Source organism: Anopheles merus, chromosome 2R (assembly GCF_017562075.2).
Source record: "Anopheles merus strain MAF chromosome 2R, AmerM5.1, whole genome shotgun sequence".
Taxonomy (NCBI): domain Eukaryota; kingdom Metazoa; phylum Arthropoda; class Insecta; order Diptera; family Culicidae; genus Anopheles; species Anopheles merus.
The window spans coordinates 18,376,664-18,404,136 of NC_054082.1; the positions used below are offsets into that span (position 1 = coordinate 18,376,664).

General features: G+C 50.8%; 11 protein-coding genes across 24 annotated transcripts in view; 6 read left to right on the forward strand and 5 right to left on the reverse strand.

Annotated features, from left to right (window-relative positions):
- Window positions 1-1,088: 1,088 nt before the first annotated feature.
- LOC121590643 (glycine-rich RNA-binding protein 10) lies at window positions 1,089-3,543 on the reverse strand. 3 transcript variants are annotated; one of them, XR_006004461.1, is made up of 6 exons: window positions 3,319-3,543; window positions 2,651-3,075; window positions 2,247-2,525; window positions 2,042-2,155; window positions 1,295-1,941; window positions 1,089-1,196 (listed from the first exon to the last, which is right to left on the reverse strand). XR_006004461.1 is itself a non-coding variant. In XM_041910480.1 (5 exons), the coding sequence occupies exons 1-5, from the start codon at window positions 3,325-3,327 to the stop codon at window positions 1,896-1,898; spliced, it is 873 nt and encodes a 290-aa protein (XP_041766414.1). In that variant the 5' UTR covers window positions 3,328-3,543; the 3' UTR covers window positions 1,089-1,895. The 3 variants fall into 3 exon arrangements, 1 of the variants encoding a protein (XP_041766414.1); XR_006004460.1 differs by having other exon boundaries at window positions 1,089-1,199; XM_041910480.1 differs by having other exon boundaries at window positions 1,089-1,941.
- An 86-nt stretch (window positions 3,544-3,629) lies between these two features.
- LOC121590639 lies at window positions 3,630-6,981 on the forward strand. 3 transcript variants are annotated; one of them, XM_041910476.1, is made up of 4 exons: window positions 3,630-3,992; window positions 4,069-4,873; window positions 5,168-5,547; window positions 6,403-6,981. In XM_041910476.1, exons 1-4 carry the CDS (start codon window positions 3,945-3,947, stop codon window positions 6,844-6,846), a joined length of 1,677 nt encoding a protein of 558 aa, XP_041766410.1. In that variant the 5' UTR covers window positions 3,630-3,944; the 3' UTR covers window positions 6,847-6,981. The 3 variants fall into 3 exon arrangements, with proteins under 3 accessions (XP_041766410.1, XP_041766411.1, XP_041766409.1); XM_041910477.1 differs by having other exon boundaries at window positions 4,069-4,829; window positions 5,124-5,547; XM_041910475.1 differs by having other exon boundaries at window positions 4,069-5,547.
- LOC121590645 lies at window positions 5,573-6,285 on the reverse strand. The gene is made up of 2 exons (XM_041910483.1): window positions 6,140-6,285; window positions 5,573-6,042 (listed from the first exon to the last, which is right to left on the reverse strand). Exons 1-2 carry the CDS (start codon window positions 6,185-6,187, stop codon window positions 5,671-5,673), a joined length of 420 nt encoding a protein of 139 aa, XP_041766417.1. The 5' UTR covers window positions 6,188-6,285; the 3' UTR covers window positions 5,573-5,670.
- A 7-nt stretch (window positions 6,982-6,988) lies between the features above and the next one.
- Window positions 6,989-9,365, reverse strand: LOC121590642 (prostatic acid phosphatase). Its single transcript, XM_041910479.1, has 4 exons — window positions 9,146-9,365; window positions 8,592-9,083; window positions 8,373-8,471; window positions 6,989-8,275 (listed from the first exon to the last, which is right to left on the reverse strand). Exons 2-4 carry the CDS (start codon window positions 8,736-8,738, stop codon window positions 7,205-7,207), a joined length of 1,317 nt encoding a protein of 438 aa, XP_041766413.1. The 5' UTR covers window positions 8,739-9,083; window positions 9,146-9,365; the 3' UTR covers window positions 6,989-7,204.
- A 349-nt stretch (window positions 9,366-9,714) lies between these two features.
- Window positions 9,715-14,895, forward strand: LOC121590637. Its single transcript, XM_041910473.1, has 4 exons — window positions 9,715-12,920; window positions 13,017-13,119; window positions 13,188-13,471; window positions 13,552-14,895. Exons 1-4 carry the CDS (start codon window positions 10,165-10,167, stop codon window positions 13,652-13,654), a joined length of 3,246 nt encoding a protein of 1,081 aa, XP_041766407.1. The 5' UTR covers window positions 9,715-10,164; the 3' UTR covers window positions 13,655-14,895.
- LOC121590644 (trafficking protein particle complex subunit 6b) lies at window positions 14,807-15,459 on the forward strand. Its single transcript, XM_041910482.1, has 3 exons — window positions 14,807-14,894; window positions 14,980-15,243; window positions 15,334-15,459. Exons 1-3 carry the CDS (start codon window positions 14,820-14,822, stop codon window positions 15,457-15,459), a joined length of 465 nt encoding a protein of 154 aa, XP_041766416.1. The 5' UTR covers window positions 14,807-14,819.
- Window positions 15,460-15,555: 96 nt separating this feature from the next.
- LOC121590640 (tRNA (guanine(10)-N2)-methyltransferase homolog) lies at window positions 15,556-17,424 on the forward strand. The gene is made up of 4 exons (XM_041910478.1): window positions 15,556-15,720; window positions 15,804-16,668; window positions 16,743-16,941; window positions 17,016-17,424. Exons 1-4 carry the CDS (start codon window positions 15,556-15,558, stop codon window positions 17,347-17,349), a joined length of 1,563 nt encoding a protein of 520 aa, XP_041766412.1. The 3' UTR covers window positions 17,350-17,424.
- A 22-nt stretch (window positions 17,425-17,446) lies between these two features.
- LOC121590638 (ADAM 17-like protease) lies at window positions 17,447-20,612 on the reverse strand. Its single transcript, XM_041910474.1, has 7 exons — window positions 20,420-20,612; window positions 19,562-20,331; window positions 19,312-19,506; window positions 19,061-19,199; window positions 18,045-18,950; window positions 17,820-17,979; window positions 17,447-17,744 (listed from the first exon to the last, which is right to left on the reverse strand). Exons 1-7 carry the CDS (start codon window positions 20,490-20,492, stop codon window positions 17,708-17,710), a joined length of 2,280 nt encoding a protein of 759 aa, XP_041766408.1. The 5' UTR covers window positions 20,493-20,612; the 3' UTR covers window positions 17,447-17,707.
- A 96-nt stretch (window positions 20,613-20,708) lies between these two features.
- LOC121590305 (methionine--tRNA ligase, mitochondrial) lies at window positions 20,709-22,905 on the forward strand. Its single transcript, XM_041909847.1, has 4 exons — window positions 20,709-20,970; window positions 21,091-22,068; window positions 22,139-22,333; window positions 22,403-22,905. The coding sequence occupies exons 1-4, from the start codon at window positions 20,883-20,885 to the stop codon at window positions 22,831-22,833; spliced, it is 1,692 nt and encodes a 563-aa protein (XP_041765781.1). The 5' UTR covers window positions 20,709-20,882; the 3' UTR covers window positions 22,834-22,905.
- A 484-nt stretch (window positions 22,906-23,389) lies between these two features.
- Window positions 23,390-27,473, forward strand: part of LOC121590477 (nascent polypeptide-associated complex subunit alpha, muscle-specific form) — a 44,874-nt gene continuing 40,790 nt past the window's right edge. Inside the window, exon 1 of the mRNA XM_041910204.1 lies at window positions 23,390-24,205. Coding sequence (XP_041766138.1) covers window positions 24,022-24,205 — 184 coding nt within the window. The 5' untranslated portion in view covers window positions 23,390-24,021. The remainder of the gene's footprint in view (window positions 24,206-27,473) is intronic.
- Window positions 24,508-27,473, reverse strand: part of LOC121590478 — a 29,401-nt gene continuing 26,435 nt past the window's right edge. For all 10 annotated transcript variants that reach the window (XM_041910211.1, XM_041910209.1, XM_041910207.1 and 7 more), the window contains 3 exons: window positions 25,780-25,894; window positions 25,402-25,668; window positions 24,508-25,324 (listed from right to left, as the gene is read on the reverse strand). In XM_041910211.1, the coding sequence (XP_041766145.1) occupies window positions 24,691-25,324; window positions 25,402-25,668; window positions 25,780-25,894 (1,016 nt within the window). In that variant the 3' untranslated portion in view covers window positions 24,508-24,690. The remainder of the gene's footprint in view (window positions 25,325-25,401; window positions 25,669-25,779; window positions 25,895-27,473) is intronic.

Below are 27,473 nucleotides of genomic sequence, written 5' to 3' on the forward strand. Positions count from 1 at the left end.
GACTCCTCCTCTCGGATGCGCGCTCCGATTCCTTTCCCTACATTTTGGTGGTTTGATCGTAATTCATGCACCGAGCTGAATTGAGAACTGGTTTTATTTTCGGACACTGCGAAATAGGTCAAGCGGCCATACGAAGGGTACGCGCGTTAAAGGAGGCCACATTGCTTTTCCCTGGGCAAATGGGCAGTAAATTTGGGGAGTCTCTCTGTTCCTGTGACCCACATTGCAGGCGGTACGCGCCCGATAGTGCAAAGACGTTCTGACTTCAACCGCATTTAAAAGCGAGCGTCGCGATTGCCTATGGCCTTTAGCCATCTTCGGGACAAGGCGGGGTGGCAGCTAAAAGGAAAACCCGTCCCCGCCTGTCGCGCTGGTTGTCGTTGTCTTATCGTTGACTGACCGGCGTGATTTGGAAAGTGAAGGCCTCAACGTTGCCGTTCTCAATCGTGCCGTGGGTTAAAAGTGTGTGTAGTTTGATTGATTTTCGATTTTATTATACTATATCAAAAAAGAGTTCTGTACGCGTGTGTATGCAAGTGTATGATCGTTTTGTTCACTGTGTTCTATGCATCATGGGGATGTGTTGTATCATGTGTACGTGGTGTGTGTATATTACAGACCGTGCGGCACCATGGCGGGGAAAGCGTCTTCACGGGTTGCGCTGCCTGTCCCGCTGGTTTGCTGCACTGCTGCATGCTGCGCTTCGTAAATATAATTGTTTCTGTTTTTGTTGCAATGCGTGTGTGTGTATATATATAAATATAAATACAGTAGAGAATATTTTTTCCAAAACTTTGTTGGCGATTTGGATCGATATTAGATCAGAAAACGAAACGAAATGCTCACTCTCATTCGCACTGCTGCTGCTGCTGCTGCTGCTTCTCTCCACCAACAAAAACTGTCCATCTTGGGCACACGCACAAGTCTGCCTCCTTCTCTACTTCGCGGTTTGGATGTGTGTAACTTCTATCGTGCATGTTTGTTTGCCGTTCATTCATCAATCCCCTCTCTCCGACTTAGTCTTTGTCTTTCTAGTTTCCGCTCATCATAATATGCACTGTCCTATCGTATTATTATTTTTTTTTTTCATCTAAACGTTCCCAGCCGGTGTGTCCTTTTTCTCCCAGGTGATGTGCCCCCTTATGAATTTGTCTTTCCGCATTGTTCCTATGTGCGCATGCATTAACCTGATCCTGCTGCTGCGGCCGGTTTCGGGGTATACATAAAAAAAATACATAACGCATCATTAGACTGATTAGAGTGGCTGCTTTTCCTTCTATACTCTAATGCTTACTGTTCGATTTGTCCGCACAATCGGTCGTTTTCGATTGTAAATTTGAAGCGAAAATTAGAAAGAAAGAAAAACAGGAAATAGCACATTTCTAAAGCACATTAACAAACAGTAACAAATTATATACTCATTCTCAAGAAGGGAAGGAAAGATTGCTGCCAGTTGACAATCTGAACCAGTACGGTAGTAGTGTGTTAAGTAAATTAGTAACTCTTTCTTTGTTCTTATTCGCAAATCATGCCACTGCCGTGAAAATGCAGAAAGCATTCACTTTATCTGAATGGTTTGGTTAGTGCAGAGGGTACCGAAGTTTACAAATGTGCTACACCAACTACTTTCACGTGGCGGCGTGAAAACTAAGAGCATAATCGTGAGCAAAACCGATGATTACGATGATTGTGTAGGGCGAGAGATGATGATCGTTGATAGTAACAGTACATGATACCGTGGACCGTCCTAGAGTAGCGCTGATCCTAGTCGCTTTAACATGAGGTTGTGGGACGCAATGTCGCATTGAACAAACGTATAAGATTTCTCCCCTGCCGCTGCCGCTGCTGCTACAGACCCCTCGCACACATTCTCATGCAGCTCCGTTGGCATCTTCCTAGAATCTTCTGCCCGACGCTGGCTGACCGTACCCGGAAGCGGAACTATGATCGGATTGAGACGAGTGAAAATAAGTGCATCGACGGTCGGATGGGCACCTGTAATGCCTACCGAATGCCTACTGTAATGCCTGCTAATGCTTACCGGTATCCCGAGGAGCTACTGCTCATGGAAGGATAAGATTGACTATAATCTGTAGTTTGTCCCACTGCTGCTGCGGGGTCCGCCGAAGCTTGTGAGTAGCCGCCAGCGTATGAGCTAATGAAAAATAAAGGCAAACGACACTGTTAGTTAGTACAGACACACACACACCTTCGACTAAAGGATTCACGAAATTGCTTAAACATACTAGCTATCTGCCGTTGCTGGAGCTGAAGATGGCCATCGCTGGTAGCTGGAGGATCCTTGTGTAGTATCGTACCCATAGCTACTGTAGCCGCCATCGTAGCTGGAATAGCCATCGTAATTGCTACCGTACGTTCCCCGGCTCGGATCGGAGGGATAGGATGGCAGTGTAAAACCGCGGCGGTCCTCGCTGCTAGAGTGCCGGGTACTTCCATAGCCCCCGCCATTGCTGCTGTAACCGTACCCATAAGCATTGCTGGAGGAACTGTACCCGGAGTCGTTCCTGTAGCTCAGACGGAAGAATAAGAGAAATAGAGAGAGAAAGAGAGAGAGAGCGAGAGAAAGAAATGTAACAATTTTGTTAATAAGTTGAAAGACGTTTCAAAAATATCGTTTAATAGCGCTTACCTATAACCTCCTTCATAACGACCACCGCCGGTACCATAGTTTGCACGTGCCCCATAACCTCCCGGAGTGCGAGCGGCACCGTACCCAGCGCCGACACCGTACGGCTGGCTGCGCATTCCACCGCGCGAGCCTCGCATGGGACCGGCGCCGGGACGACCGCGCGCACTATCCATGCTGCCGCCACCGACGCCGCCCGGCGGCCTTTCCCGCACCCGGCCACGCTCCACCACGATCGTCACACCCTTGAAGGTGGTATTGTGCAGCGCCTGGATCGCACTCTCGGCCATATCCTGGTTTTGCATGTGGACGAACGCGCACCGATTCATGACGTCGCATTCCGTCACCACGCCATAGTTCTCGAACAGCCGGCGCACTTCCTCCGGCTTCGTCGCCGGTGGCAAGCTGCCTACAAACACTTTAGTTCTCTGCGCGTCCCGCGTACCCACGGTACGGAAGGGGAAGGGGGGCGGTGATGCCGCGCGAGCACATCACCCATCATCGGAGTAGCGGTTAGCGAAGAAAGGACGAAAAGAACACGGTATTAGACGCTGGCGGAGCATTCGGCTACTCATCCGGTTGCTGCGTGCGGTGGTTTCGCCGGGAGCTCGATCCGAAGCACCGGAAATGATACCACACCGTAGCCACACAGCACCAACCAAAACACTTACCGGGATCATCGCATACGTCCTGCAATGCGACTGTGGCTTACTGCTAACGTGCTAAGCTAAGGCTTACGATGGTAAACTAAAACGAAATGTGGAACCAAACAGAACCAGGATGGTAGGAAAAAACAAAAATATTTTGTCTTCTCTCTCTGCAGGCTTGCGCCAACGTTTAAATGGCGTCTGCGGTGCGGATGGATTTCACTTTTCTCGCCCGATGACAGCTCGACTCTAGTGACAGCTAGCCCTATCTCGCAATGACAGATGCCAGTGTTGCCAGATGTGCTGCAAATTGTACGAATCGCGAGCGCTCAGGCGGAATAAATAAATGCAGCATTTTTTCTTATTTTAGGACATGGTGCCGTAAGCATTTTCGGGAAGTTTTTTTCAAGTTTTTTTGTGACAATGCTTCGATTATTTTTTTGTAATTTCCCCATATTTATCCGTCTCAGTTTGGAGCGGCATTTCGTTCCAAGAAATCAATGGTCATTGACATTCGTTTGACGTGCAGTCGGCGTATCGTAGCGGGTTTCTGTTGCCAGAGCTATTTTCTTGGTAAACACGCGGAAAGCAAACAAATTCCGTAATTTCTGTCCTCTGTGTACAGTAGAACAGCCAATTTCTCACTGTATATGCGTATTTTCTACTCCGCTGCATATCGTTTACTCACTACTACAATGGTAATTATGATTTTTCGCTCGATTTCCTCATTCCTCACAGGAGTAACCATCTTCTCTGCTTTTGCTACATTTCCAGGAATCGAAGTCTCCATACTTCTCACCGCGCAAAACACAAAATTACGCCAAGAAAGAGGGCTTAACTCTGCTGCAGAAAGCTGCCCAAGGGCTCAACCCGCAGGAAAAGCATGCTTCCAGTAGCAAACCACCGGCACGCGGGCTCAAGGCCAAGGACGAAAGCGGCAGTGCGGTGAATGGTGTCGCACAAGAGAAACCTACCAAAAAGGCGATTCAAAAGCGTGCAACCAATATCCGTACTGAGGCACTCGCTACTGTAAAGAATGAAATTGTTACAAAAGAAAAGTCTGACGAAACCGTCGTATCACCGCAATTGGGGAATGAAAAGACGCCAGAAAAGCAGCCAGACACAAACGGCGATGTCGAAAGTGGGAATGAAATGATGGGCACTAGCAGTGCCATATTACCGCAGACAGAAGTAAAAATTAATGTCGAGCCTGTGGACGATGATACGATGCCAGAGCTAACCAGTTCCGTGCCGGAGAAAACTCCGATCAAACGCGAGCCAGCAGGGACTGACCATTGTGTGAGTACTGAGGCACTCGCTACTGTAAAGAATGAAATTGTTACAAAAGAAAAATCTGACGAAACCGTCGTAGCACCGCAGCGTGGGAATGAAAAGACGCCAGAAAAGCAGCCAGACACAAACGGCGATGTCGAAGGTGGGAATGAAATTATGGGCACTAGCAGTGCCATATTACCGCAGACAGAAGTAAAAATTAATGTCGAGCCTGTGGACGATGAGACGATGCCAGAGCTAACCAGTTCCGTGCCGGAGAAAACTCCGATCAAACGCGAGCCAGCAGGGACTGACCATTGTGTGAGTACTGAGGCACTCGCTACTGTAAAGAATGAAATTGTTACAAAAGAAAAGTCTGACGAAACCGTCGTAGCACCGCAGCTGGGGAATGAAAAGACGCCAGAAAAGCAGCCAGACACAAACGGCGATGTCGAAGGTGGGAATGAAATGATGGGCACTAGCAGTGCCATATTACCGCAGACAGAAGTAAAAATTAATGTCGAGCCTGTGGACGATGAGACGATGCCAGAGCTAACCAGTTCCGTGCCGGAGAAAACTCCGATCAAACGCGAGCCAGCAGGGACTGGCCATTCTCCTATCAAACGAGAGCTCGAAAACGATAACACTGATGACTCAACCGTCGCCAAAGAGTCCAAGTGGGAGCCCAAAAACTGGCGTCAGACGATGGAAAACATTCGCGAAATGCGCAGAGCCATTCTGGCCCCGGTCGACACGATGGGTTGCGATCAGTTCGCTCAGGACCAAGGTGCCACGGAAGTGCCGGAACGTGTGAAACGCTACCACTGTCTGGTGTCGCTGGTGCTGTCGAGCCAAACAAAGGACCAAGCGAACCACGAATGTATGCTGCGGCTGAAGAAGCACGGTCTTACGCCGGAATCGATCGTTGCCACCGACAGTGCTGTGTTGCAGAAGCTTATCTACCCTGTCGGATTCTATAAGGTACGTGATGTGAAGCCCATTACTGTCACGTTTGGTTGCGTGTGGAGTTTATTGAATATTGAAACAGTAGTGTTAGTTGGTAAATGGAACATCACTCGTGCGGCGGAGCTCGTCTGGCCTAAATTACACGGCGTCGGAAGCTGTCACATTTTGGCCCTTTTTCGCCAACATCTCCGTGGCGATCTTTTCCAGATCGTCCAGGCTGAGTTGGTGTAGCTTTTGTTCAAAGTCGTCCATAAATTTGGTCGTCAATCGCTGCGATTGCTCTTCCTGCAGGTAGCGCTTGAAGTGGCGGTAGATGACGTCCCGCAGTGGATCCGGCTTCTTGACCACCAGCGTCAGCTTCGTACCGTTCACAATGCTGCCATAGGAGGCGACAGTCTTTTCATCCGCCAGCGCTTTCCCCACTAGCAGCAGCTTCTGGTGTTCTACCGGTATAGAGCTTTTCTTCTCAATCTCTTCCTTAATCTGCTGAATTGTCGACTCTTCTGTGGTCTGTTGGGCAAAGAGAGAGAGAGAGAGAAAGGGGCCATTGTTTATATGCCTTTTACCATAACTATGCACGAAGTATGGCAACAGCATGAATACGCACCTCGACAGAGTATTCTTCTCCTTTCAATATCTTAATAGTGAGCTTCATTTTGCCTAGCAATTCGCGTGAAACTGGTTGCGGATTTCCGTGTCAACAATGTGTGCTGTACGTTTCCTGCACGTTCGCTTTGTTTTGATGCTGCCAAACTGACGTGACATGAATACAGCTCCCCCACCCCTTGGGTGGTGAAATTTCAAAAAACCACGCACCAGTGTTGCCAAGCACCAATCATTCAAAAGCGTTTGCTTTTTCTATGTTTGCAGAACAAAACTCGCTTCATCAAGGAGATGTCCCAAATTTTAATCGACCAGTACGGAGGAGACATTCCCAACAGCATCGAAGGTTTGCTCAAGCTGCCGGGTGTGGGTAAAAAAATGGCCCATCTTTGCATGCGCAGCGCCTGGAACATTGTGACCGGCATCGGGGTGGATACGCACGTACACCGCATCGCCAACTGGCTGGAGTGGGTGCCGAAGGAAACGAAAAATCCGGAAAAAACGCGCCAAGCGCTGGAGAAGTGGTTACCGTACGAGCTGTGGGATGAGGTGAACCATCTGCTGGTTGGTTTCGGACAAACCATCTGTACGACGCGCTTTCCGCGCTGTAATGACTGTTTGAACGCGTCCATCTGCCCGGCACGTGGCAAACAGAAGATACGCAACACGCCGATCAAGAAGAAGGTTAAAATGGAGGATTTGGAGTTTTGAACCGGATCTTTTTTCCGTTGAGATTAAATTGAGTATTTCTAACTTTTTTTTACATCATCTTCCAGTACAAACAGAACAAAGTTCTTTCCGTGTGCATGAAAAATAAACGTTCAAAAAATCTTTTTGTTAACAGAATCGTCTTCCGTTTCCGTCTGCAGCTATAATGTATATTTATCATTTACAAAAATCTCATCTCTCTAAACCAGTGCATTTCGATAACACAAAGGAGAACATACGAAGAAAGGCTCCCACAAAGAACAAACAGACAGTACCACCAACAGCCGTCACATCAGCCTTATGAAACAACGCTACATTACATTATAAAATGGGGTGACGTCGTAAATGCAACTCCGTCCGCTCATCCATCGATCCGCAGGTACCATCGTTCGCTGTTCAGACTGCTGCGTCGCTTCGCGATGGCTACCACGGTCAGCAGGACGAGCAGCGAAACGACCGTCAGCAGCACGACCCCGATCAAGCTGCTGGCCGAGTTGAGGTCCGCCTCGACGTAGCTCATCGACAGCAGGGACAGCTGGCACTCGGCTTCCCAGTCTTGCGGCAGAATGTTGTCGTAGATTTCGAACATCCTATCCAGCGGACACCGTGCGTCACATCCAGGCACGACCAGCCGGTACGGTTCGGCCGTAGTGTTTTTGTAGAACAGCTCCACGTACGCCTGGCCACCATTGGCGGGTTGCCGCAGCTCGAGCAGCACGCACGCCGCAAACGGTGGATTGTGCAGCTCAAACACACGCAGCGCATTCAGCAGGCTAGCGACCGTGACGTCGTGCGCACTGTACATCCACACGGAACGGTTCGGCTTGAGGGTGCCCTTCGCCTTCGAGCGGAACCGATTCAGCATTTCCTTCACCAGTGGGCCCATCTTCAGGCGTGCCAGCTGGGTGGTGTTCGTTTTCACCGCAAACGTCATGGCGGAGACGGAACGCAGCGGTTCGGGATAGACCGTTTTGGTCCAGTCCGGCAGTGTGAAGTTGTTCAGCTCCTCGATCAGCAGCGCACTGTACAGGTTCTGCAGGGAGGAGAGCGAATCGTACCGGCGGCCCGTCTTCTCCGTTACGTACCGGTACACCGGCTCGAACGAGGCGTTGTACGAATGGTACGGTTCCGATTGGCGGTACACCTTCAGCGCGTGGTCAAACGCGGGACAGCGCTTCTTCGCCGCCAGCACACTGTCCAGCTCCTCCGTGACGGTGTGCACCGGGATCGGTTGCCAGGTGATGGCCGAGTCCCACACGTCCCGTCCCGTCGGTGGATACAGCCCGGCGAGATTCGCTTCCGCGCTCATCAGCGTGCGGTCGACGTCGGTGGAGCGTACGTAGATCTCGTTGTTGCTGTACGTATCCTGCAGCAAGCTTGAGTACCGCTGGCGTAGCCATTTTCCTAACAGCAAATGGCGCATTTTACCTGCCTGCAATAAACGCAAGCAACAAAAAGGGTGGAGTTGGGACATTATTCACCGTTTTGCAGGGGTTTTTGTTGCAATTAAATGCTTTTATATGACTTACGTTCACTAGCTGTCCCCAATCGGCGGTCCAGTGGCTGGGATCCTTCCAAGGATCGTTCGGATACGGATCGATCGGAGTACGATCGCCATGGCGGAACAGCTGCAACGTACAAAACACAAAAGAACCGTGTAAAGAAAAATGTTTTCGCGATTTAATGTGCCATCAAGGCAAAAGATTGCGACCGTATCACAAAAAAACCACTGTCCCTTATCAACTTACAACATGCGCAAAAATGAGCTTCCCTTCACCATCATCCTTGCTGACCGTCCCGTTCGGCGTTCCGCTGACGCCCAGCACCATTAACGTTGCCAGCAGCAACGCAGCAGTCAATGACCGTAATTCAACACCAATAAATTCGCCTGCCATTGCTACCGAATCGCGAAACAGGCTAGAGAAACTCCCTATGCAGACTGGAAGCCTATCGATGGATAATTTTAACTAAACTATGCAAATTAATTCCACCCGAAGTTAATCGATGGAGTAGTGACTGCACGGCACGGCCTACGCTCACACGACTGGTTGCTTCACCGATTGCCCGAACCGTTGTTCCATATGGACGTTTTGCTATCTATTTCGGGATTTGCATCGCTTTGGCAGATCTTTCTTTTGTTTGTGTCTCTGGGATGGCAACACACTACCACACACACACACATACATACACGTACGCACAGACGCGGCACTGCTCACGTTGGGAGTGTGATAAGATAATGCCTAATGTGATAAAAGTGATTTTTATCGTAACTTCAACAACAACTTCCTCCTAAGCCGATTACCTCTCGCAAGCTCAGCAATAGAAACTATTTGTTGAGTGTACCAAAAACGAGACGCTTTTTTCCGTTACCCTTGCACTTGAAACCGTATGGCGGATTGAGCTGGTGTGCGAACCGGTTCGATGGATTTCGGCGAAGAAACTATTTTTTTCTAATTGCACACTAATCAAAGGCCAAAGTGTACCGATTATTTGATGCAGGAAAAGGTGTTTAAAATATTCAACAGGCGGCTTTGGTCGATGGAAAATATGATTGTGTTTTAATTTTCTTAGAAACCCGTTTATGCGCCGAACCGGTTCAGGGCTGAAGCAAAAGAATGGTTACAGGGCTATAGCCATGGCCCAAATGTAGCACTTGTGGCAGTCTTTCGTTTTTTTAAACGGACTTTGATGAATTAGCTCGATTGTCGGTCATACTTTCTGTAAAATTCTCCAAAACACTAATTAATTATTTATTTCACATAAAAATCTCAATTTGCCAATACACCCCACCGGCACCGTGTAAATGCGGCTCAAGCACAGCTGTCAACCGTTTGCAGTATGACAGTGCATGCGTAAAATAAGAATATTCTTCTTTCTCCTCTTGTGCTCCTTATTACTCAAAGTGTTCTTCACGTCTTCGTGGTGGCACAGAAGGATTTTCGTTTGGTAATTTTCCTCTACGCGCGTCGGTTTTTCCAAGTGGCGACCGTACGGACGGCCCTATTGCGGTGGAAAATCAGGCACAGCGCATCGTTCGACCGTCGTGCGCTGTCGCCCAGCCGTCGGTAATAAATCGCGCGTTTCAGGTGGCGCGTACGGTTTGTACGGTGGGTGGTGGGATACAACGCGTGTGTGTATGTCCTAGAAGTTCCACATCAACCATCGCCGTACCGTCTCCAACCCATCGCTACCCCCCAGTCGCGGCTGTCGATGGCATTGCATTCGAACGGCGCACGGCACACAGCTGCAGTTTCCGGCGGAGGGCACGCATCCGCTCCTTTTCCAGCGCGCATCTAGGCAGGGAATAAGGGCACACCGAAAATGTCTAATAATACGCGCGATGGGAATGAAAATTTCTGGCCCCCGAACCAGCAGGTGCAGCCGCCACTGCCGCCGCCGCATCACTACGCCGCGCACGCACAGCACCAGTTCCACCAGCAGCTGCATCAGACGCTGCTGCAGCAGCCAGTAGTGCCGCCGCAGCTGCTGCCCCATCCGCAGCATCTGTCGTACGCGGTTCCGACCGTGCCGGTGGTAGCACCGTCAGGGGCACCATACTACCACGGTGCAGCTGGCATGGTGGACGGATATGGTGCGAGCGGGACAGGCTTTTCCATGCACCATGGAGGGCACCAACCGCTGGAGGATGAGTACTCGGATGCATACGGACAAGCGATCAAGGTGGTGTATCAACCGCAGCAACATCAGGCCAGTGCTGTCACTGCTGCTGCTGCTGCTGCTGCACCCGGTATGATGCCCTGTGCGCAGGAAGATCCAAACCAGAACCATGTCGTGCAGGATAAGCAGGGCTATGAGCTGTTTTCAAACAACAGCAGCTTCATGCTGGCTGCTCCAGGGTTTGGATTTACCCTACATAACCCACAACAGCAACAACAGCAACAACAACCGCAACAGCAGCAGGAACAGCCACAACAGCAGCAACAACCGATGTCCCAGTTCTCTTCAATGTCTACTCCCCCTGCACAAGTTACCCATCCTACCCAGCAAGCAGCAGCGCCAGTACCACAGGCCACCACGAGCCAAACGCTGGAGAATGGCAACAACAGCACCAGCTCGTTGATCAGCCAGCTGGTCGGCAACTGGGCACCGACCATTTCCGGCACGTATGGCAACGGGCCCTCGTCTTTGGTAAATGATGCACCCTCGCAGTCCGTAGGTAACCCACCCGTGCAGGAAGATAACAGCAAGGCTACCGTGTCCCCCACCAAGGTGGCATTTTCGAAACCCGTCATCAATCCCGTCACACCGAACGTGATCGGTACGGCATCGCAAGCGCACGGATCGCCCTCCAGCTCGCCGAGCGTAGTGCCGGCGGTGTCGTCGAATCGCAACAATACGAACGCTGCGGCCGTATACAACCAGCAGAACGACGACAACTCGGCCAAGCTGGACCAGAACGTGAACAAGAAGCAGCGCATAGTGGCGGAGGTAAAGCCGATGCGCATGTCGTACTCCGATGTGCTGAGCAAAAACGTACCGTCCGGAGGTAATCCGTTCGCTTCAAACTCGTCCACTAACGGGGAAATGGTAAGCGCCCTTCCGGCAACGTTCGGCAACGGCACAAAGGTGTCCGGTGGCAATGGACCGAACGGTGGTTCCGGTGGAAAATCGAAACGCGAATCGAAACGTTCCAATGCCAACGGAGAACGAAAATCGATGGGAAACGCTGGGAATATTACGCACGCGAAGGATAGGGCCAATGATGGAAGCACGCGCAAGGGTGACCGTACGAATGGTGCTGGAACTGGGACGAACTCTCCCACGATGACGGATGGAGGCAGCAGCAAGCCGATGGAAGGAAGCGCTGACGCTACGCTAAGATCGGGCCAGGAAAAGGGACGCAATAAGAGCGACAAGACGAGCGGCGTTAAGCGCGACAAGGGTGGTTCGCGTTCCGGTGCGGAAGGGCTCGAGACAGTCGGGAAGAAAGGGCGCTCGGGCACGCATTCGAACGAGGATGAAGCTGGTGGGCTGCAGAATTGTCGAAGCGATGCGTCCTCCGCGCCGTTGGCAAACGACGAAACGGAGGAAGAGCGTGGCGAAGATTACGAGGAGTACGATTCGGACGAGTACGATCAGGTAAGTATCGGCTCGTCGGAAACGTCCGGCCGGCAGGACAAGCAGCAGCAGCAGCAGCAGCATCAGGCCGGCCATGAGGAGCTCCCTTTCCTGTACAACGTGAAAAAGAACACAAACGGAGCGAATGATACACATATCGAAAAGATTAACCCACCGCGAACGGCTACGACACATCGGAAGGGAGGTGGTGGCCGCAGTGCCGGTGCACGCGCACCCGGCAAGCAACCGGACAAGTCGGTCGGTAACCCCCAGGCCAGCGGAAAGCGTTCGGTGCGGTCGCGCAAAAATCAAAAGTACGCCTTTCTGGAGAAGCTGCTGCTGAAGTGGCTCGAGTACACGATGCTGGCACTGCACTGGCTGTGGTCGCTCGTCAGCGACGTGGTGTATCTGAGCGCCCGTCTAGCGTGGGACTATGTGCTGTCCGCGTATCAGTACTGCCGGCAGCACGTGCATACGATTCGGCAAGATTTTGGCAAAAATTCCGGCCGCCCGGGCGCTTGTTTCCGGCGCGCTTGGCAATCGTTCGACGGGCACTTTGCCAAGGAGTCGCGGTGGGCATTCTGGCGGCGCTGTCGTAAGCAGAAACCGGCCGAACCGCCCGGTGGTAAGTCGACCCCGTACCGGGACGGTCGGCTACCGTCGACGGCGGACGAAGCGATGTCCTCGCTGCTGAACTGCAAGGGAAAGGACGCGTACAGTATTCTGGGCGTGAGTCCGGACTGCTCGCAGGAGCAGATACGGAAGCACTACAAGAAGATTGCCGTACTGGTGCACCCGGACAAGAACAAGCAGCCGGGCGCGGAGGAAGCGTTCAAGGTGCTGCAGCGCTCGTTCGAGCTGATCGGCGAACCGGAAAGCCGCAAAGAGTACGACCAGAGCCTGGCCGAGGCACTGAACGCGGAGAAAGCGTGGTCGGAGATTAACGATTTGTTGACGCAGCTGCACACGAAAATATCGGAAGCCGCCAACACTATCAGGTACGGGGAACAGTGCAGATAAGGAACAGGCTGATAGGCGCCGGATCACTTAATATTATTTGATTTTTCCTAATTTTCATATTGTCTTGCGAACAGATGTAGCAGCTGCTGTCTGCGCCACCCGCGGAAACCGACCGGACGGGCACACTACGCGGCTAGGGAGTGTAGTTCATGCAAGATCCGTCATCCGGCACGGGAGGTACGCTGTTTGGTTTTGCGCTTTCATCCCCACCGATCCTCAATATGATCGTAAATCTATCATTTCAGGGCGACATTTGGGCTGAGACGAGCTTCCTCGGTTTGCGCTGGAAGTATCTCGCGATGATGGAGGGCAACGTGTACGACATTACGGAGTGGGCCAACTGTCAGAAGGGGGCCCTGTCCCACCTGCAGCCCAATTCGCACATCGTGCAGTATCGCATTGTGCTTGGCAGTAGCTCGCAGCAGCAGCAGCAGCAACAGCAACAGCAGCAACATCAACCACAGCATCAGGCCGGCCAACCACTGGACAAGGATCAGATTGGACGCTCCCGCAAAGAACCGACTGCAAAGTAGGCTTTGTTTACGAGTGAACGATTAGTGTGTGCGTTCCCGTCTTCTAATCGATTCAACGCTTTTCTACCTGTTTTAGTGAACCGAATTTGGATGATTTTCTGAACAACATCTACGCCGGCCAGAACCAGCAAGCTTCGTCGCAGAATGCTTCGTCTAGGCGACGCTATCGTAGAAACTAAAACCCCAACCGCCAGACGCCATTTGCGAAGAACGAAGGGATTGTTTTTCGCATCTCACTCAACTCAACTCCACTTAAACGTGAATCCATGTTTTCTCCCCCCTCTATAGACCCATTCACTCAACCTGATAAAATCGAACCGCCAGTTTTGATGGCATGACCCCAGGCAAGAACCAAGGAGTCGCCGGTGTGTTTACGCGCGTTTGAAATAGTACCACGAATCCTTCAACAATCTCTACCCCTTACTTACTCACTGGAAACCGTTTTGTCGAGCGAGATACAGATTCGGTGTCGCGTTCGTTCGTTCAACAACCGTTAGGTCCCCTGTATTCCGTTAGCAAACAAAGTGGCAAAGGTTTTGGAATTTAAAATTTACGATGCAAAAGTTAAGCGTCGACACGTTCTTCGTTCACCGTTTCAGTACAAAACCCTCCTTTCTCGATTGATGTTTATCGTCCGTGTGTGATTGTGTGTAGTGCGGAGTGAAGAAGCAATCCGCATTGGATGAGCAACAATCGAAGTGAATTGTTTGGTCGTGAGGAACAGATTGAGGCCTCTTCAAAATTCAAATAATGTGTGTGTGTGTGCGTGTGTGTGTATTCTATTAGTAAATTCAATGAATGTCTATTGAGCTCCCTTTACACTACTCGCTAACGGAATGAACGAAATCAACTTAATAATTAATTCAAGCATAAAGCGGAATACGTACGGAAATTAGACGCTTCATATGCCATGCAGTGGGCATCCGAAGCTTAACAATATGTAACCACTTGGGAATAAATTTACCAACCGAAACCACAAAATAGCGGTATGTACCAGTACCAGTAGCGGAAATCGCAAATTGAATGAGTAAAATAAATGTGTTCCTGAACGCAAACGTTTCTGAACGCGTGCAATTACTGCCAATGATGAGAAATGCAATGTTGGAGTCCCACGGAGCCCCCTTCTTAAGCGAATGTTTTCAAACGAACACTTTGCTCTTATCAAACCCGCCCTGAAACCGATATGCGACAGTTGCGTACAACATTGTGTATCGTTTGACGTAGAACCGCCTTGACAACCGCTTATATGCCAACTGGGTTTCAGTGTGCTTGGATGGTTTTGTTTTGATCGCAGACTCGGTCAGAAGTTGTCTCCCTGAAGGCCCCACAAACCAATTCAACCCGATGGCGGAGGAAGCAATATTCGAGTTTTTACACTCGGAAATAGTGAACTACACGCTGTCGAAAGAAAACAGTAAGGTACGTAGGAGACTGTGCAGATTATTCACCCGCCAGGTCTGCGAATTGCTCAACTACTGTTCCGCCGTTTCCGCCGTTATTGCAGGAAAATGATCTCTCTACGCTCGAATACATCGGGTTCACCACGGGGTACAGAATCATCGAACGCTTGACGCGGGAGTGGCCCCGGTTTAAGGACGAGCTGGATACGATGAAGTTTATTTGTACCGACTTTTGGAGCTCAATCTACCGGAAACAGATCGACAACTTGCGCACCAATCACCAGGGGGTGTACGTGCTGCAGGACAATGCATTCCGCTTTCTAACCCGTCTGTCGTCCGGCTCGCAGTATCTTGAACATGCTCCAAAGGTAATGGGACAGGGGGGATGCATTTCCGAAACCATTTCCCCTTTTCTTTGTACGAATTAGAACGCTTATGGGTTTGATTTCCCTTTCCAGTTTGTGGCGTTCACCTGCGGATTAGTGCGGGGCGGTTTGGCTAATCTCGGCATCACGAGCACGGTCACAGCGGAAGTGCAGACAATGCCGTCGTGTAAGTTTCACATTCAAGTCAATCGAACATAGAGATGGCAGGGGAAAGGCATTCTTGATCGAAAATTCCAACACCGATGATAAAAATAAAAAAGAATAACAAGCGAATAATGTCATAACGGGAAGAAAATGTTTGTTGTTTGTTTACGTGAGAAACGTCAGTTGCGCGACTGGGACGCGACCGGAACGCATGTTTTTCAACGCACACGCGAGCGAGTTGCCGAAACGATGAGCAGTACGCTGAAAAAATACGTCCTCTGGTTTGCACAGGAGCATGTGGACTTCCGGCAAGCGGTAACTAGCTGTTGCACACGTGATAGCCCTCTCTTCGCCCCCCCCCACCTGGTTTGACGCCTTTCCCTCTTGTCCCTCACCAGGAAATTGCATCCCTGCTGCGAATATGGAACATTCAAATGGAAACGCCGGCTGACCACAATCCGGAGCGTCCGTTTTGGGTGGTCGGGCTGCAAAATGACGAGGCCGCCCGCAAGCTAGCCTCCCGTTCGATGTCGCTTCGATGCATATTCGAACTGTGGGCACATTCTAACGACGGGCTGACGAACTTCCACCAAGCGCTGCGTCAGCACATCGAATCGAACGCCAAATCGCTGGCGACCCATTTCGAGGCGAACAAATCGTTCAAAATAACGGTGGAAACGTACAACAAACACTTCAGCCAGCGGGAAAAGGTGGCCAAAATCGAAACCATGCAGTACCTGCCGGTGGAAGGGCCGGTCAATCTGAAAACGCCCGACGTGCACTACTGGTACATCGAGTTTTGGGGCCTGGATCCGATGGACGTGCCGGAGCAACCGTACGATGTACTGTTCGGGCGGTGGGTGGCGGACGGGAAGCGCGATATGATTAACGAAATATCGCTCAAGACGCGCAAATTCATCGGCAACACTTCGATGGATCCGCAGCTGTCGCTGTTGATGGCAAACCAGGGCCTGGTCGAAAGTGGGCATCTGGTGTTTGACCCGTTTGCCGGGTCCGGCTCACTGCTGGTTGCTGCGGCCAAGTTTGGTGCGTACGTTGCCGGAGCCGACATTGACTACATGATCGTGCATGGCAAGTCGAAACCGACGCGCGTGAATCAGAAGGTGCGCGAGAAGGATGAGAGCATTTACGCGAACCTGCAGCAGTACGGGTGCGGCGGACTGTTTGTCGACGTGCTGATAGCGGACTTTTCCCGCAGCATATGGGCGGATAGCATTGTCTTTGACAGTATAATCACCGATCGTACGTAGTGTTGTGCGGTTGGGACGGTATGAGAACATGTTAGATAATTTTACCTTTTTTGCTTTTATTACTAGCCCCCTATGGGATTCGTGAGGCGACGGAGCGAATCGAGTTTAAGACACAGCGTCGAGCGACCGCTATGACGGAGGATGCCGTCCACTATCCCTCTACCTCGCCGTACCAGCTGTGCCAGATGTACAAGGATTTGTTACAATTTTCGGCACGACACTTGAAGCTCGGCGGCCGGCTGGTTTGCTGGTTCCCGATGTTAAGGTAAGCTGCCAGCAACTTTCAGCACAGCTCCCAAATAGGTAATTCTACGGTTGTTCACGCACACGCGCACACAGGAAAGATGCAGATTCGGACGTGCTGCCTCGCCACAAGTGCCTTCAGTTGGTGGCCAACTCCGAGCAGCCCCTGTCCGGGTACAGCTCCCGGCGGCTGCTGACCTACGAGAAGGTGTCCGACAGTGAAGCCGATCTCGGTGCATTCGAAATGCCGGCGACGGTGGTGGAAAACTTTCGCGAGCGCTACTTCACTCAGCTGGCCGAGGACAATGGGACGCGCAAGGAGCGGCGGCTGGAGCTGCGCGAAGTGGGCCGCAAGGAGGCGAAGAAACGGGGCAAACAGCAACAACCGGACGGGAAGTGGCGTTTCCCGCAGGATGCACCGGATGCTTAGCGGGGCTGTTGTGTACTGGAGTTCATAAAACATGGCAGTTGCAAGAGACACAACAAAATGGATCTTTTTTTGTGTTCGAAGATGATATTTACTCGTATCGTGGTAAGAGGATTACATTATTGTATTAGTATTAGTTGTTTCGCTTCTGTATTCGTTTCGGCCTACAGTTGTGCTTAGGGTGACCTTTGTTTTGAGTGTAGTGGTGATGTTCCTTTTGTTCTGGCTGGTATATCTTACTTATCATTAGGTATGAAAAGAAAAAAAGAACTCATTGGTACTGACTAGTAGATCGTGGGAATTTTCCACTACCAATTGCGATGGAAGCTTCAAATCCTTCCTGTGATGAATGTGGTTGAATTCACATTCTGGCAACGGTTATTTTTTGCCTTGGAACTCTGCGGGACAGAAGAACAAAGATGTACATGGAACCCATTATCAATCTTACTTTGGGTAGGGCTTTATTATCTTACCTTATGTGAATCACCCGTCGTCGATCGCTTGGATGAATAAGATCCAACTTCTGGCTCCATTCGTACTCCTTCCAGTCCTCTTTTCTTTTCTTTCGATCAAAGTAGGAGATGACACAGCTGACCGGGATCCAGAAGAGCGCGGTTAGCATTACGACCGCCACTGGGGGGAAAAAAAAACAATGGTGTAACACTTACAAAGCAACTCCTTCCAGTCACAATACTTACTGACAATGTTGTCGCGCAAGAATCGCAACACTTTGTTTATATTGATCTCCTCAATAATGTCCCAGAACCGTTCCACCACATCCTGGATCGTTTTCTCGCACATGCCCTTGTTGCAGAAGCCCTGGATGCAGGGCGTCCCGTCCGGCAGCACGTCCGGCGGCTCTACCGGGAAGCACGTCTCGTTGATGCTCTGCCGGCAGCACCGCTTGCAAGCGTCCGCTATAATGTCGCACATGCAGCTCTGCAGTCCCTGCGTCTCGCAGTACGGCACACACTTCCCATTCCGGCACTGGCCACGCTCCTGGCACATCGTGCCATCGCTCATCGGTGGGCTCTTCGGGCACTCGGCATGGTTGCCGGTGCAGCGTGCCTCCTGCTCGCACGTGGCGTACTGTGCCTCGCGACACTTTACCCCCGCCATCATGTACTGGCAGTTCTGGCAGCAGGGGGAATTCTTGTCGCTGCAAACCGCGCCCTGGTTCCGGCGCAGCTTGCAGTTCTTGTCGCAGCACGCATCGTTATCCTCCGTGCCGAGCAGACCGGCGTCGCACTGTTCATCGCCCTCGACGCGCAGATTACCACAGAATGATTCCTCCGGTTCGGAAAAGCAGCGGCCCGATTTCGCCTGCAGTACCTTGCGGATCGAGCGCAGCGAGCAGGGTGAAAACTTCTTGTTGTTCACGTCGTAACCGCTCACGGAGTAGGTGTACATGAGGAAGCTGCCGCCCTGGGAAGCGCTCGGCGAACACTCCGGTATGTCGGGATCGTGCTCCGAGCCCCAGTTGTGACCGAACTCGTGCGCCGTCACGAGATCCGCTTCGCGCGTTATCACCCGCTGCCCGTAGTGATTGCGGGAACTGCTGAGGCCCGAGTTCAGGTACAGCGTGTAGCCATTCTTGAAGTATTCTGTGAAGGATCGGTTTTTTTGTGTGTTAGCGGATTATCTTATTAAATCGATTCAAAACAATGGTAAAACATGAACGTTAGTTAAGCAACAAGCGGCATGCAAAAGAGACCTGGAGTACAGATGCCACCGACGGAATTGCGGCGTGGCGAGCCCACGTACGCAAGACCAAGAATGCCACCTTCAAATTTGAGATCTGTGAAAAGATGTGCCAAGCAGAAATCCTTATGACTGTACTCCCGAGAAAACACCTTTAAATGTTAGTTAATAAAAATCCCACATTCCATTCCATTGAGGCAGCATGTTAAGTAGAGGCATTGATTAGTGGTTAGTGATTCTTAGTAATGGGATGGCGCAACTTACCTCCAATAGATTTCGAACGTCCCACTTTTCGCGCACCATGTTGTAGTGAGCCTCACCACCGCGCACTCGTGTCGGTTCCGAATGTACAACAATCTTCTTAATTACAAATCCCATCCCTTTGAATCCCTCCTGATCCGATCGATCCTGCCAGATCGTATCGTTGTAAATCTTGTGCACACGATCGATGAGGCTTATCTACAATAAAATCATTTTAAACGACTGCTCAATGCATACAACGTATGTGACATACCAAGTAGTTGATGGTGGTTTTCGTATTGCTTCCTCCCATCTCCTGGAAGAAGCGATAGTCCGCTACGAGCAGCAACGGGCAACGCGTTTTCGTTGGCGTATACTCGTACTGATCTGCCTGCCGTTTCCGGCGCGATCTTTTACTTTCCGGTAGATCTTCCGCGTGCCACACCGTCTCCGGCGTCGGATCATTGTCCGTTTCGTATCCCTCTGGGTCACCCTCACCCTGCTCGTCTTCTTCCGCATCCTGCCCTTCGAGCTCTTGTCCCTCCTTGATGTAACCGCAGGTGCGCGGCACCCCCAAGTCTCCCGAGATGGCATCGACCTGATCCCAGCTAAACTTGATGTCCGACGTGCGGTACGCGATCATGTGCTTGTCGCTCAGGTGTGGCAAATGGCGCCACGAAGGCTCGATGTGGTACGTTTCATCCGGCAGTACGACCGACGCGGTCATCACACCGTCATCGATGTGCGCATTGACGTGCGATTCCATCTCCCCGAACACGCGCCCCTTGAAGAAGTTGCTCCGATCGAGGTGCACGATCGATTCGCTCCCGTTGCCATCGACGGTGTACGCCCGGAAGTTGCTGTGCAGCACGGACGCGTGCGGGTGCAAAATCAGGCGAAACTTTCTGCCCAGCACCTTGAACTCCACCTCCTTAATCGTGTTGAACGGGTGGTTGCTGTGTTTGGTGCCACGCTTTTCGATCCTGTGCGAAAGATCCTTTGCGTGAAGCGTCTCGTAGTACTTGAGGTTTTTGTGCAGCTGACCTACGGGGAGCAGAATTGCCGGAGAAAGGTTTGTAGCTTTGTGTAGCTTGCGGAACCAGTCGGGCTAGGATCTGCCGATTTTTCTTACCTTGCAGTGGTGCGATGAGCACAGCGAACGATACCACCAACACCACGGTCAAGATGATGCTAGGGAGAGACATTTTTGTCTCACTACTAACCAGCTTTAAAGCCTTATTATTGCCAAATTAGTTTCCGCATACAAACGAGATTTGTTTTTCGTTGCAAGGAAAGTCGATTTTTTCACCATTGCTTTTGCGTTGTCAAACTGACAGGCGTTTGTTGTCATTGTGGGCGTGCGAATGCGAGGGAAGATGCATGCTTCGTCCTGCTTTGGCGAAACGTGTCAAACCGAAATCAGCTGGCGATTGTTTTGGTTTGCAAATTTCGGGGCTTGTTTTTCGGTAGCGGAAAGCCGGTGTTTCGTAAAGTTTTCATTGAACAAATAATAAATGGCAACGTGCTGTGCACAGTGAAAGAATCATAAATAACGACAATCATTCTCACTACCGGTTGAATCATCACCGAGCGACATGGTAACAAGGTGGATTTTTTCAAGAAGATTCTGTTCGCAAATACAGCACTCGTTCGTGACCACTCCAATCTTCTACGTGAATGCAGGTGAATGATGGGTACTCAACGACTAATCCCTGCTTGACGACAGTAGCAACGAACAACTAAGCTTGATCCAATATTTATTTGTGCAATAGCTAATGGCTTTTTTTTTCTTTGTTATTGCAGCACCTCACATTGGCCACCTTTACTCGTCTGTGATAGCCGATGCAATCCATCGCTTTGATCAAATTACCCGCCCGGCCGAATCGAGAGACTGTTTTTTAAGTACCGGAACTGACGAGCATGGTCTAAAGATCCAGCAAGCTGCCATTAAGCATTCCACCTCGACGGAGGATTATTGTGATGCCATTTCCACCAAGTATCGCGAGCTGTTTGGCCGGTTTCAGATTGACTACAGTCGTTTCATCCGTACCACCGACACGGATCATCGGCAGGCCGTGCAGGCGTTTTGGAGATCACTGGCCGCATCCGACAGCATCTACTCGGCGAGCTATTCCGGCTGGTACTGCGTACCGGATGAAACATTTCTCACCGACAGCCAGCTGAAGGAAAACGAGCGCGGGGAAAAATGTTCCCTCGAGTCCGGGCATCCGGTCGAATGGACGGAGGAAGAAAATTACATGTTTCGGCTGAGCCGCTACCAGGACGATGTGCGGCATTGGGTGAAAGGGCTCGAGGGTCGTCGCATACAGCCGGACAAGTTCGGCCGCATATTGCTCGACTGGCTGGAGGAACCGTTGCCTGACATTTCGATTTCACGCCCAATGAATCGCGTGTCCTGGGGCGTCCCAGTGCCATCGGACCCGTCTCAATCGGTGTACGTGTGGTTAGATGCACTGGTAAACTATCTAACGGTGGCTGGCTATCCCAAGGAAAGCTTCCGCACCCGTTGGCCACCAACCGTGCAGGTGCTGGGGAAGGATATATTAAAGTTTCACGGAATCTACTGGCCAGCCTTTCTGCTGGCGGCACAGATCGAACCACCGCGGCAGCTGTTGGTGCATTCGCACTGGACAGTTGACAATCAGAAGATGTCGAAAAGCAAACAGAACGTTGTGGATCCTAACGAGCGAGCGGAACTGTACACCTACGAAGGATTGCGCTATTTTCTACTGCGCGAAGGAGTCGCACACAGTGATGGGAGTACGTAATGAACTTGATCGTGTAAGCTGTTTGATTGTTCATTCAGTAATTATGCTCCTACCTTCCTTAGATTACAGTGATACAAAAGTGCTGCGAATATTGAATTCGGAACTGGCTGATACGCTGGGCAATTTGCTTTCACGTTGCTGTGGAAAAGCTTTGAACGCTGAGTCTATATTCCCGGCAGTCGATAGGGAAGCGCTCGACGCGTTGAAAGAAATTGATGCCACAAAACGGATGCTGGAAGCATTGGAAGAGATGCCCGGTGAGAAGGACAGACACGTGGCTTGCTTCTTGAAACTATTCTAATGAATCTACTTCCTCGCTTTTCCAGACAAAGCATCGAGCCATTACAAAAACTACAACTTTTATCTCGTAGTCGATACAATCGTTCATCTTCTGCATACAGCGAACAATTTCTTCGAAACCACCGCACCGTGGAAGTTGAAGAAAAGCGATAATCCAGCCGATCGCGCCAAGCTCAACACCATACTGTCCGTAACGATGGAAGTGCTTCGCCAAGCTGGAATAGCCGCACAACCGATCGTGCCAGGACTTTCGAAGCAGCTGCTGGACAAGCTGCAAATTGCTCCCACTGCTCGTAGGTGGAACGATCTGCAGGTATCCTTCCGTACGCAAGATGCTCCGCTGGCGCAAGACGAATGCATACTGTTCCGTCGCATTATGCCGCCGGCTCAAAAATCGGATCCCGATCAGAGTCGGACAGAAAAACGTCCCACTAAAACGAAGAAACAAGCTGCTTAAATGTGTGTTGTATAGATCGGCAGGAAATAAAGTATTTAGTTGATTGCAGGTGCACGGAATTGTGCAATCGTAGCATAATTGTAACGACCAATTTGAATGCACTAGCGCGCGTTGGCTGAGTACGGAGCTGTGGAATAGTGATGGGTAATTCGGAGCGGAGTCATGGATGAACTTCGGCTCCGGCGCGCAAAACATGAATCCAACTCCGGATCATAACCGGATCCGACTCTGGATCAGTCCGAATCAGTCCAGATCAGTACGGATCAGTTCAGATGAGTCCGGATCAACCCGGATGAGTCCAGATCAGTCCGGATGAGTGTAGGTGAGTAGTTTAGGTTGACGCTGCAATTGATAATTCCTAAAATGGCTGTTCATTATCATTCAGACAATTTTTGATGAGTTCGTTTACTTTCAAGCAAGGCGACGAATATTAAAATGTAACAATTTTCATTCTTATTTTAAATCAGATCGATCCGAAAAAATTGTATTTACCCATCACTACTGTCGAACTGCTTGCCGCACGCAGCCAATCGGCCGGATGACAGCGTGTGTTGACGTTCGTCATCTGTGGTTTATGTGGAAAGTCTGCGAATCGGCAGCAACGGGAAATAAATAATCGTTTTACCGTCTGTGTTCCAAATTGTTTGTTTTTGTCGCGTTACCGATACGTGTTGGCAGTATTTTTACTGGCAGCTAAATCAAAGCTTCCATTGTGTGCAGTTGCTGTTGCATTGTTTTCCTCACCGTCGTTCCCCATCGGCGAACATTGTTGATACTTCGATACACCTCACCATCATCATCATCATCATTATCATCGCCATCATCACCATCGGAATTGGCATCATTGCTTAATCAATCCGGTTCGGTGTGCTGGTGCTGCTGGAGAAAGTGTTTTCGGGATACGATCGTTGCGGTGCAAAGTGTCATCTGTTTGTGGTGCATCCATATTTCCCAAGATTGTGCGTGGTTGTCCAGGTGATGCGCCACCCGACAACCTGCTAGCAACGCAACAGTGCTGTTGAACGCCTACAGGCATTTAACGTTAATCTATTGAACGGCAGTGATTGTGGCCCCCTCTCTACCAATCGGTTATCTCAATATCGTCATCAATACGACAAGTGGACACGGAGAAAACTTTGAACCGAAACGTAGTGTGGAACGGGCGGATCTCGCTACCACCTTCCAGCAATGGCTTCCAATGCTGCTGCTCCGGGCGGAAAAAGTGACACGTCACGGAAACCACCTGTGATAAAGAATCCGCTGCTGAGCTCGCAGGTTACCGGGTTGACGCTGGACGATTTTGCGCCGGTGGCGGTGCTGCTCCCGGCAGCGCCACTGCCCGCCATCGCCAAGGATCCATCGGAATCAACAGGTCAGTGCAAGGAAGAGCGAGTGAGAGGGAGAGATGGAGAGCTAAAAATGCACATTGCAGGTCTAGGTACAAATCGCGAAGCTTCATTTGTTGGGAATTCGCTACAACCCGGCCACATATACTATTTATTACCATATTCATCATATTTTTTTCTGTTGGGGCACAAAGCGATGGAAAAGAGTGTTCCAGAATTAAGGTGCAATGTAGATTGAGCTTGAAGATATCCCTTTTTGTCAAGGATATCGCTGCACCTGTGCCATGGGAGATTCTGGGAATGTTTGAAAATGAAGCAATGCCACGAATTGTTTATAAATGATTTTTATTATTTATTTCATGCTCACAACGGAGGTAACATTTGGTATCTCTGTCTCCCTTTTAATGATTAAACATAATGCTTATTCTGCACGTTAGCGATTACTGTTTTACGTACTAAAGCGAGGGCAACTTATGGTATGGAATGCAGCTTCCTAATGCTACGATTATGTTCACTTGGTACGACGACTGCCGATCGGTTCGCCGCCCCTGTAGATCGGCAGCTCCTGCGATTGCTTGCGCTTGCGAATGCAGTACCGTATGAGCAGCACCAGCAGTATGATCAGTGCGATGAACAGCAGCACCCCGAGCACCACCGCCGCAATGCCCGCCTCGTTTAGCCAAATGTCCGTCACGTCCAGATTGAGGCTGCGCACGTTTCGGCTCACATCGTACGCCGTGACGGTGACGCGTGGCTGGCAGCAGGACGCGGTATAGCTCGCCCGCACCTCGTCCCGTGTGCCGGCAGTGAAGGGCGTTTTGTAGAGCAGGCCGGCCGGGCTGGAGGAGATGCGCATCAGGCCCGTCTCGTAGTCGCGTGCCATTACCTCGAGCGTCCAGAACGCCCCGGTACAGGTGGCCGGTGTCGAGCGGCCCTCGCACCGGCTCGAGTAGGTGTACCAGAGCGAGGGGCGCGTAGTGTCGGCCAGCCCGGCCGAATCGGACACGGTCACCCAGGCGGACTGGGACACCGTATCGACGCCGGTCGTCGAGAAGGTTACCTTGTCGCGGGAACCAATTTCGGCCGTCGGTGTTACGATCAGTGCCACCGTTACGATGATCGATTGGCCCGGGTTTAGCGTTACTCTGGCGAAAGGGAAGCGGAGAGTAGAGACGATCAATGTTTATGTAGCTCTTTAGTGTCCTGCCGTATTACTACTTACTGCCCAGGGTTTAGTGAGCGCAGGAACGCTAGCTCGTCCGTGACGCGGAAAAAGTACGTTATTGGCGTTTGGCGATAGTTGGTAACTTCGAAGTACAGCTGGAGCGCTTGTCCGCGTGCTCCGATCAGCTGCGAGTTCACGCCGACATCCACCTTGGTGATGGCTTGGATCGAGGCGCGACCACTGATGATGCCACTATCCTCGTCCGTGAGCTCGGTTTGGCGCGCAAACCGGTGCTCATCGCCGCTTGATCGTGGTAGCTTTGAGCTGTCAATTACAGAAGAGTATTTTGTATTATATTTCCTACATTATTCCACTGTATTCGATTATTTTGAAACATTGACAATCCAACATCGACCAAACATGAGCTTTCCTTACCTTCCACCAGCGTGCAGCCTGCGGTCCGTCTCGCCGGCAACATTATTGCTCAGCAAATCGACTGCCTCCTCGGTTTCCCACCCTTCCGGCACCATTGCTGGTCCGGGTCCAACGTCTAGGAAAGGAAAAACAAACAGAAAAGGCAATGTTGGAGAGCAATCTCATCCACACTTCTTGGTACAAAAGGGACGATAATCGTCCCCCCCCCCCCCCCTCGACCCGGCCATGATTAAAGTTTGCGCACATGTTTGCATGAATCATTTGTAGCCAATTTAACTGTATGTGCTGAGTAAATGTGGTCCGGTTCAAAGGTTGCCTGCCTCGGACAATGGCGTTGCTTGTAAACTGTTCGGACAGCTGGATTCTCATTTTTATTAGCACTGTATTATGGTGAATGTTGCTCTTTGCTGTTCCGTGTCAACACACCCACACTATTTCGTTTGGTATTGGTTGCTTCCTGCCCTTCTTACTTTCCTATTGCGAGTGAACTAATACTGCCATTGCACAGCAGAAGAGCAAATCTTCGATAAATGGAACAAATGTGATAGGGTGACGCATACAACTTGATTAGTGCTTACGGTGTAAACGTGATGCACACTGCAGCGCACAGATACGTGTACTGCTGTAGCAAGGGTCATTCGTTTGTTGAAGGGGGGATGGTGGCATGCTATGACCGACCGTAGGCTTGAGAACCTTTTGCATCTTTATGCTAACCAAAAACCTCATCCTCCAATCCAAGCAAGCGAATACATTGTACTAAATCCAAACACCAAGCTCCATCACCCCGCCTGTTTTAGAAGAGCCTTTCCTACGTTTCTCCTCCCAATCCTGCGGGGTGGTAGTGCTGTTGTACCACGTCCGAAGTCCAAGCGTGCGCGAGCGACGAAACTCTGACGCTCGTCCAATCGCGCCGCTTCGCATCTCGGGGCCAAGCCCCCGGCGGTCCCCCACCCCCCGTATGGCCGCAATGAGTAGCAGGGGCGAAAAAGCCGACCGCTCGCAACACACGCGATCAGTGTGTTGAAAGTAACGGAACGGAAAGCATCATCTCTACATCGGACATCTGACGCGTTCCCGTCGGAGCGGTTTCTTCGTGTACGAACGTGTACGGGAGTTTTGTTTTTATATTTCGCCTGCCACCCATCCTGGTTTCCATGGTGATATTGATAACCGTTGGCGTTGGCAGTCCACTGTGCTGACGATCATTGAGTGAAGCGGATAAGGTTAGTGTTTTTTTTTTTTGTTGAAATTCTACTCCAAAAGTGTCGAAAACGAAGTCAGGGCCGCTAGAAAAGGTCACGAGAGGTCCCCGCGGGGTGTTGCTGACAGACCGGAACTGCTCCAGCACACCGCCCAGAAGGGAATTTTCCCACTGAATGGGGGAAATTAGAAAAAAAGGCATCTCTAATTGGTGATACACCGGAAGCGGGTGGAGATTGTGTCGCACATTCGTGCATGCGGGCGGGCAGGGAGGGACGCCTCCAGTATAATTAACTCGACGATGGCGCCATGTGCACAGGTTCGGTTCAACTGACATTGTACTATCTCGCACCGAATGCTTCCTGCGGCGGCACCCCTTTCCCACAGTCTTGCCTTTCCGTGGCTGTTTATTAATTTTGTGTCTGATTTGACCTACTACTACGACCGGGAAGGAGAATAGATGAGTGAGGTGTTTTGCATCAAAAGAGTAGCAT

Bases quoted from the DNA above. Each gene is read 5' to 3' on its own strand.
- LOC121590643 (XM_041910480.1), bottom strand. The intron at 2,156-2,246 runs GTATGTTTAAGC...ATTTTTCATTAG, and splicing joins CCAGCAACGGCAGATAGCTA to CTCATACGCTGGCGGCTACT. The intron at 1,942-2,041 runs GTAAGCATTAGC...ATCCGATCATAG, and splicing joins AGTAGCTCCTCGGGATACCG to TTCCGCTTCCGGGTACGGTC.
- LOC121590639 (XM_041910475.1), top strand. From the start codon at position 3,945: ATGCGTATTTTCTACTCCGCTGCATATCGTTTACTCACTACTACAATG. The intron at 3,993-4,068 runs GTAATTATGATT...CTACATTTCCAG, and splicing joins GTTTACTCACTACTACAATG to GAATCGAAGTCTCCATACTT. The intron at 5,548-6,402 runs GTACGTGATGTG...CTATGTTTGCAG, and splicing joins ACCCTGTCGGATTCTATAAG to AACAAAACTCGCTTCATCAA.
- LOC121590645 (XM_041910483.1), bottom strand. From the start codon at position 6,187: ATGAAGCTCACTATTAAGATATTGAAAGGAGAAGAATACTCTGTCGAG. The intron at 6,043-6,139 runs GTGCGTATTCAT...TTTGCCCAACAG, and splicing joins GAGAAGAATACTCTGTCGAG to ACCACAGAAGAGTCGACAAT.
- LOC121590642 (XM_041910479.1), bottom strand. From the start codon at position 8,738: ATGGCAGGCGAATTTATTGGTGTTGAATTACGGTCATTGACTGCTGCG. The intron at 8,472-8,591 runs GTAAGTTGATAA...TGTACGTTGCAG, and splicing joins AGCTCATTTTTGCGCATGTT to CTGTTCCGCCATGGCGATCG. The intron at 8,276-8,372 runs GTAAGTCATATA...CGTTTATTGCAG, and splicing joins ATTGGGGACAGCTAGTGAAC to GCAGGTAAAATGCGCCATTT.
- LOC121590637 (XM_041910473.1), top strand. From the start codon at position 10,165: ATGTCTAATAATACGCGCGATGGGAATGAAAATTTCTGGCCCCCGAAC. The intron at 12,921-13,016 runs GTACGGGGAACA...TCTTGCGAACAG, and splicing joins GAAGCCGCCAACACTATCAG to ATGTAGCAGCTGCTGTCTGC. The intron at 13,120-13,187 runs GTACGCTGTTTG...CTATCATTTCAG, and splicing joins TCCGTCATCCGGCACGGGAG to GGCGACATTTGGGCTGAGAC.
- LOC121590644 (XM_041910482.1), top strand. From the start codon at position 14,820: ATGGCGGAGGAAGCAATATTCGAGTTTTTACACTCGGAAATAGTGAAC. The intron at 14,895-14,979 runs GTACGTAGGAGA...CCGTTATTGCAG, and splicing joins TGTCGAAAGAAAACAGTAAG to GAAAATGATCTCTCTACGCT. The intron at 15,244-15,333 runs GTAATGGGACAG...TTCCCTTTCCAG, and splicing joins ATCTTGAACATGCTCCAAAG to TTTGTGGCGTTCACCTGCGG.
- LOC121590640 (XM_041910478.1), top strand. From the start codon at position 15,556: ATGTTTGTTGTTTGTTTACGTGAGAAACGTCAGTTGCGCGACTGGGAC. The intron at 16,669-16,742 runs GTACGTAGTGTT...TTTTATTACTAG, and splicing joins TGACAGTATAATCACCGATC to CCCCCTATGGGATTCGTGAG. The intron at 16,942-17,015 runs GTAAGCTGCCAG...ACGCGCACACAG, and splicing joins TGCTGGTTCCCGATGTTAAG to GAAAGATGCAGATTCGGACG.
- LOC121590638 (XM_041910474.1), bottom strand. From the start codon at position 20,492: ATGTCTCTCCCTAGCATCATCTTGACCGTGGTGTTGGTGGTATCGTTC. The intron at 20,332-20,419 runs GTAAGAAAAATC...TGCTCCCCGTAG, and splicing joins GCTCATCGCACCACTGCAAG to GTCAGCTGCACAAAAACCTC. The intron at 17,980-18,044 runs GTAAGTATTGTG...TTTTCCCCCCAG, and splicing joins CTTGCGCGACAACATTGTCA to TGGCGGTCGTAATGCTAACC.
- LOC121590305 (XM_041909847.1), top strand. From the start codon at position 20,883: ATGGTAACAAGGTGGATTTTTTCAAGAAGATTCTGTTCGCAAATACAG. The intron at 20,971-21,090 runs GTGAATGATGGG...TTGTTATTGCAG, and splicing joins AATCTTCTACGTGAATGCAG to CACCTCACATTGGCCACCTT. The intron at 22,069-22,138 runs GTACGTAATGAA...TACCTTCCTTAG, and splicing joins AGTCGCACACAGTGATGGGA to ATTACAGTGATACAAAAGTG.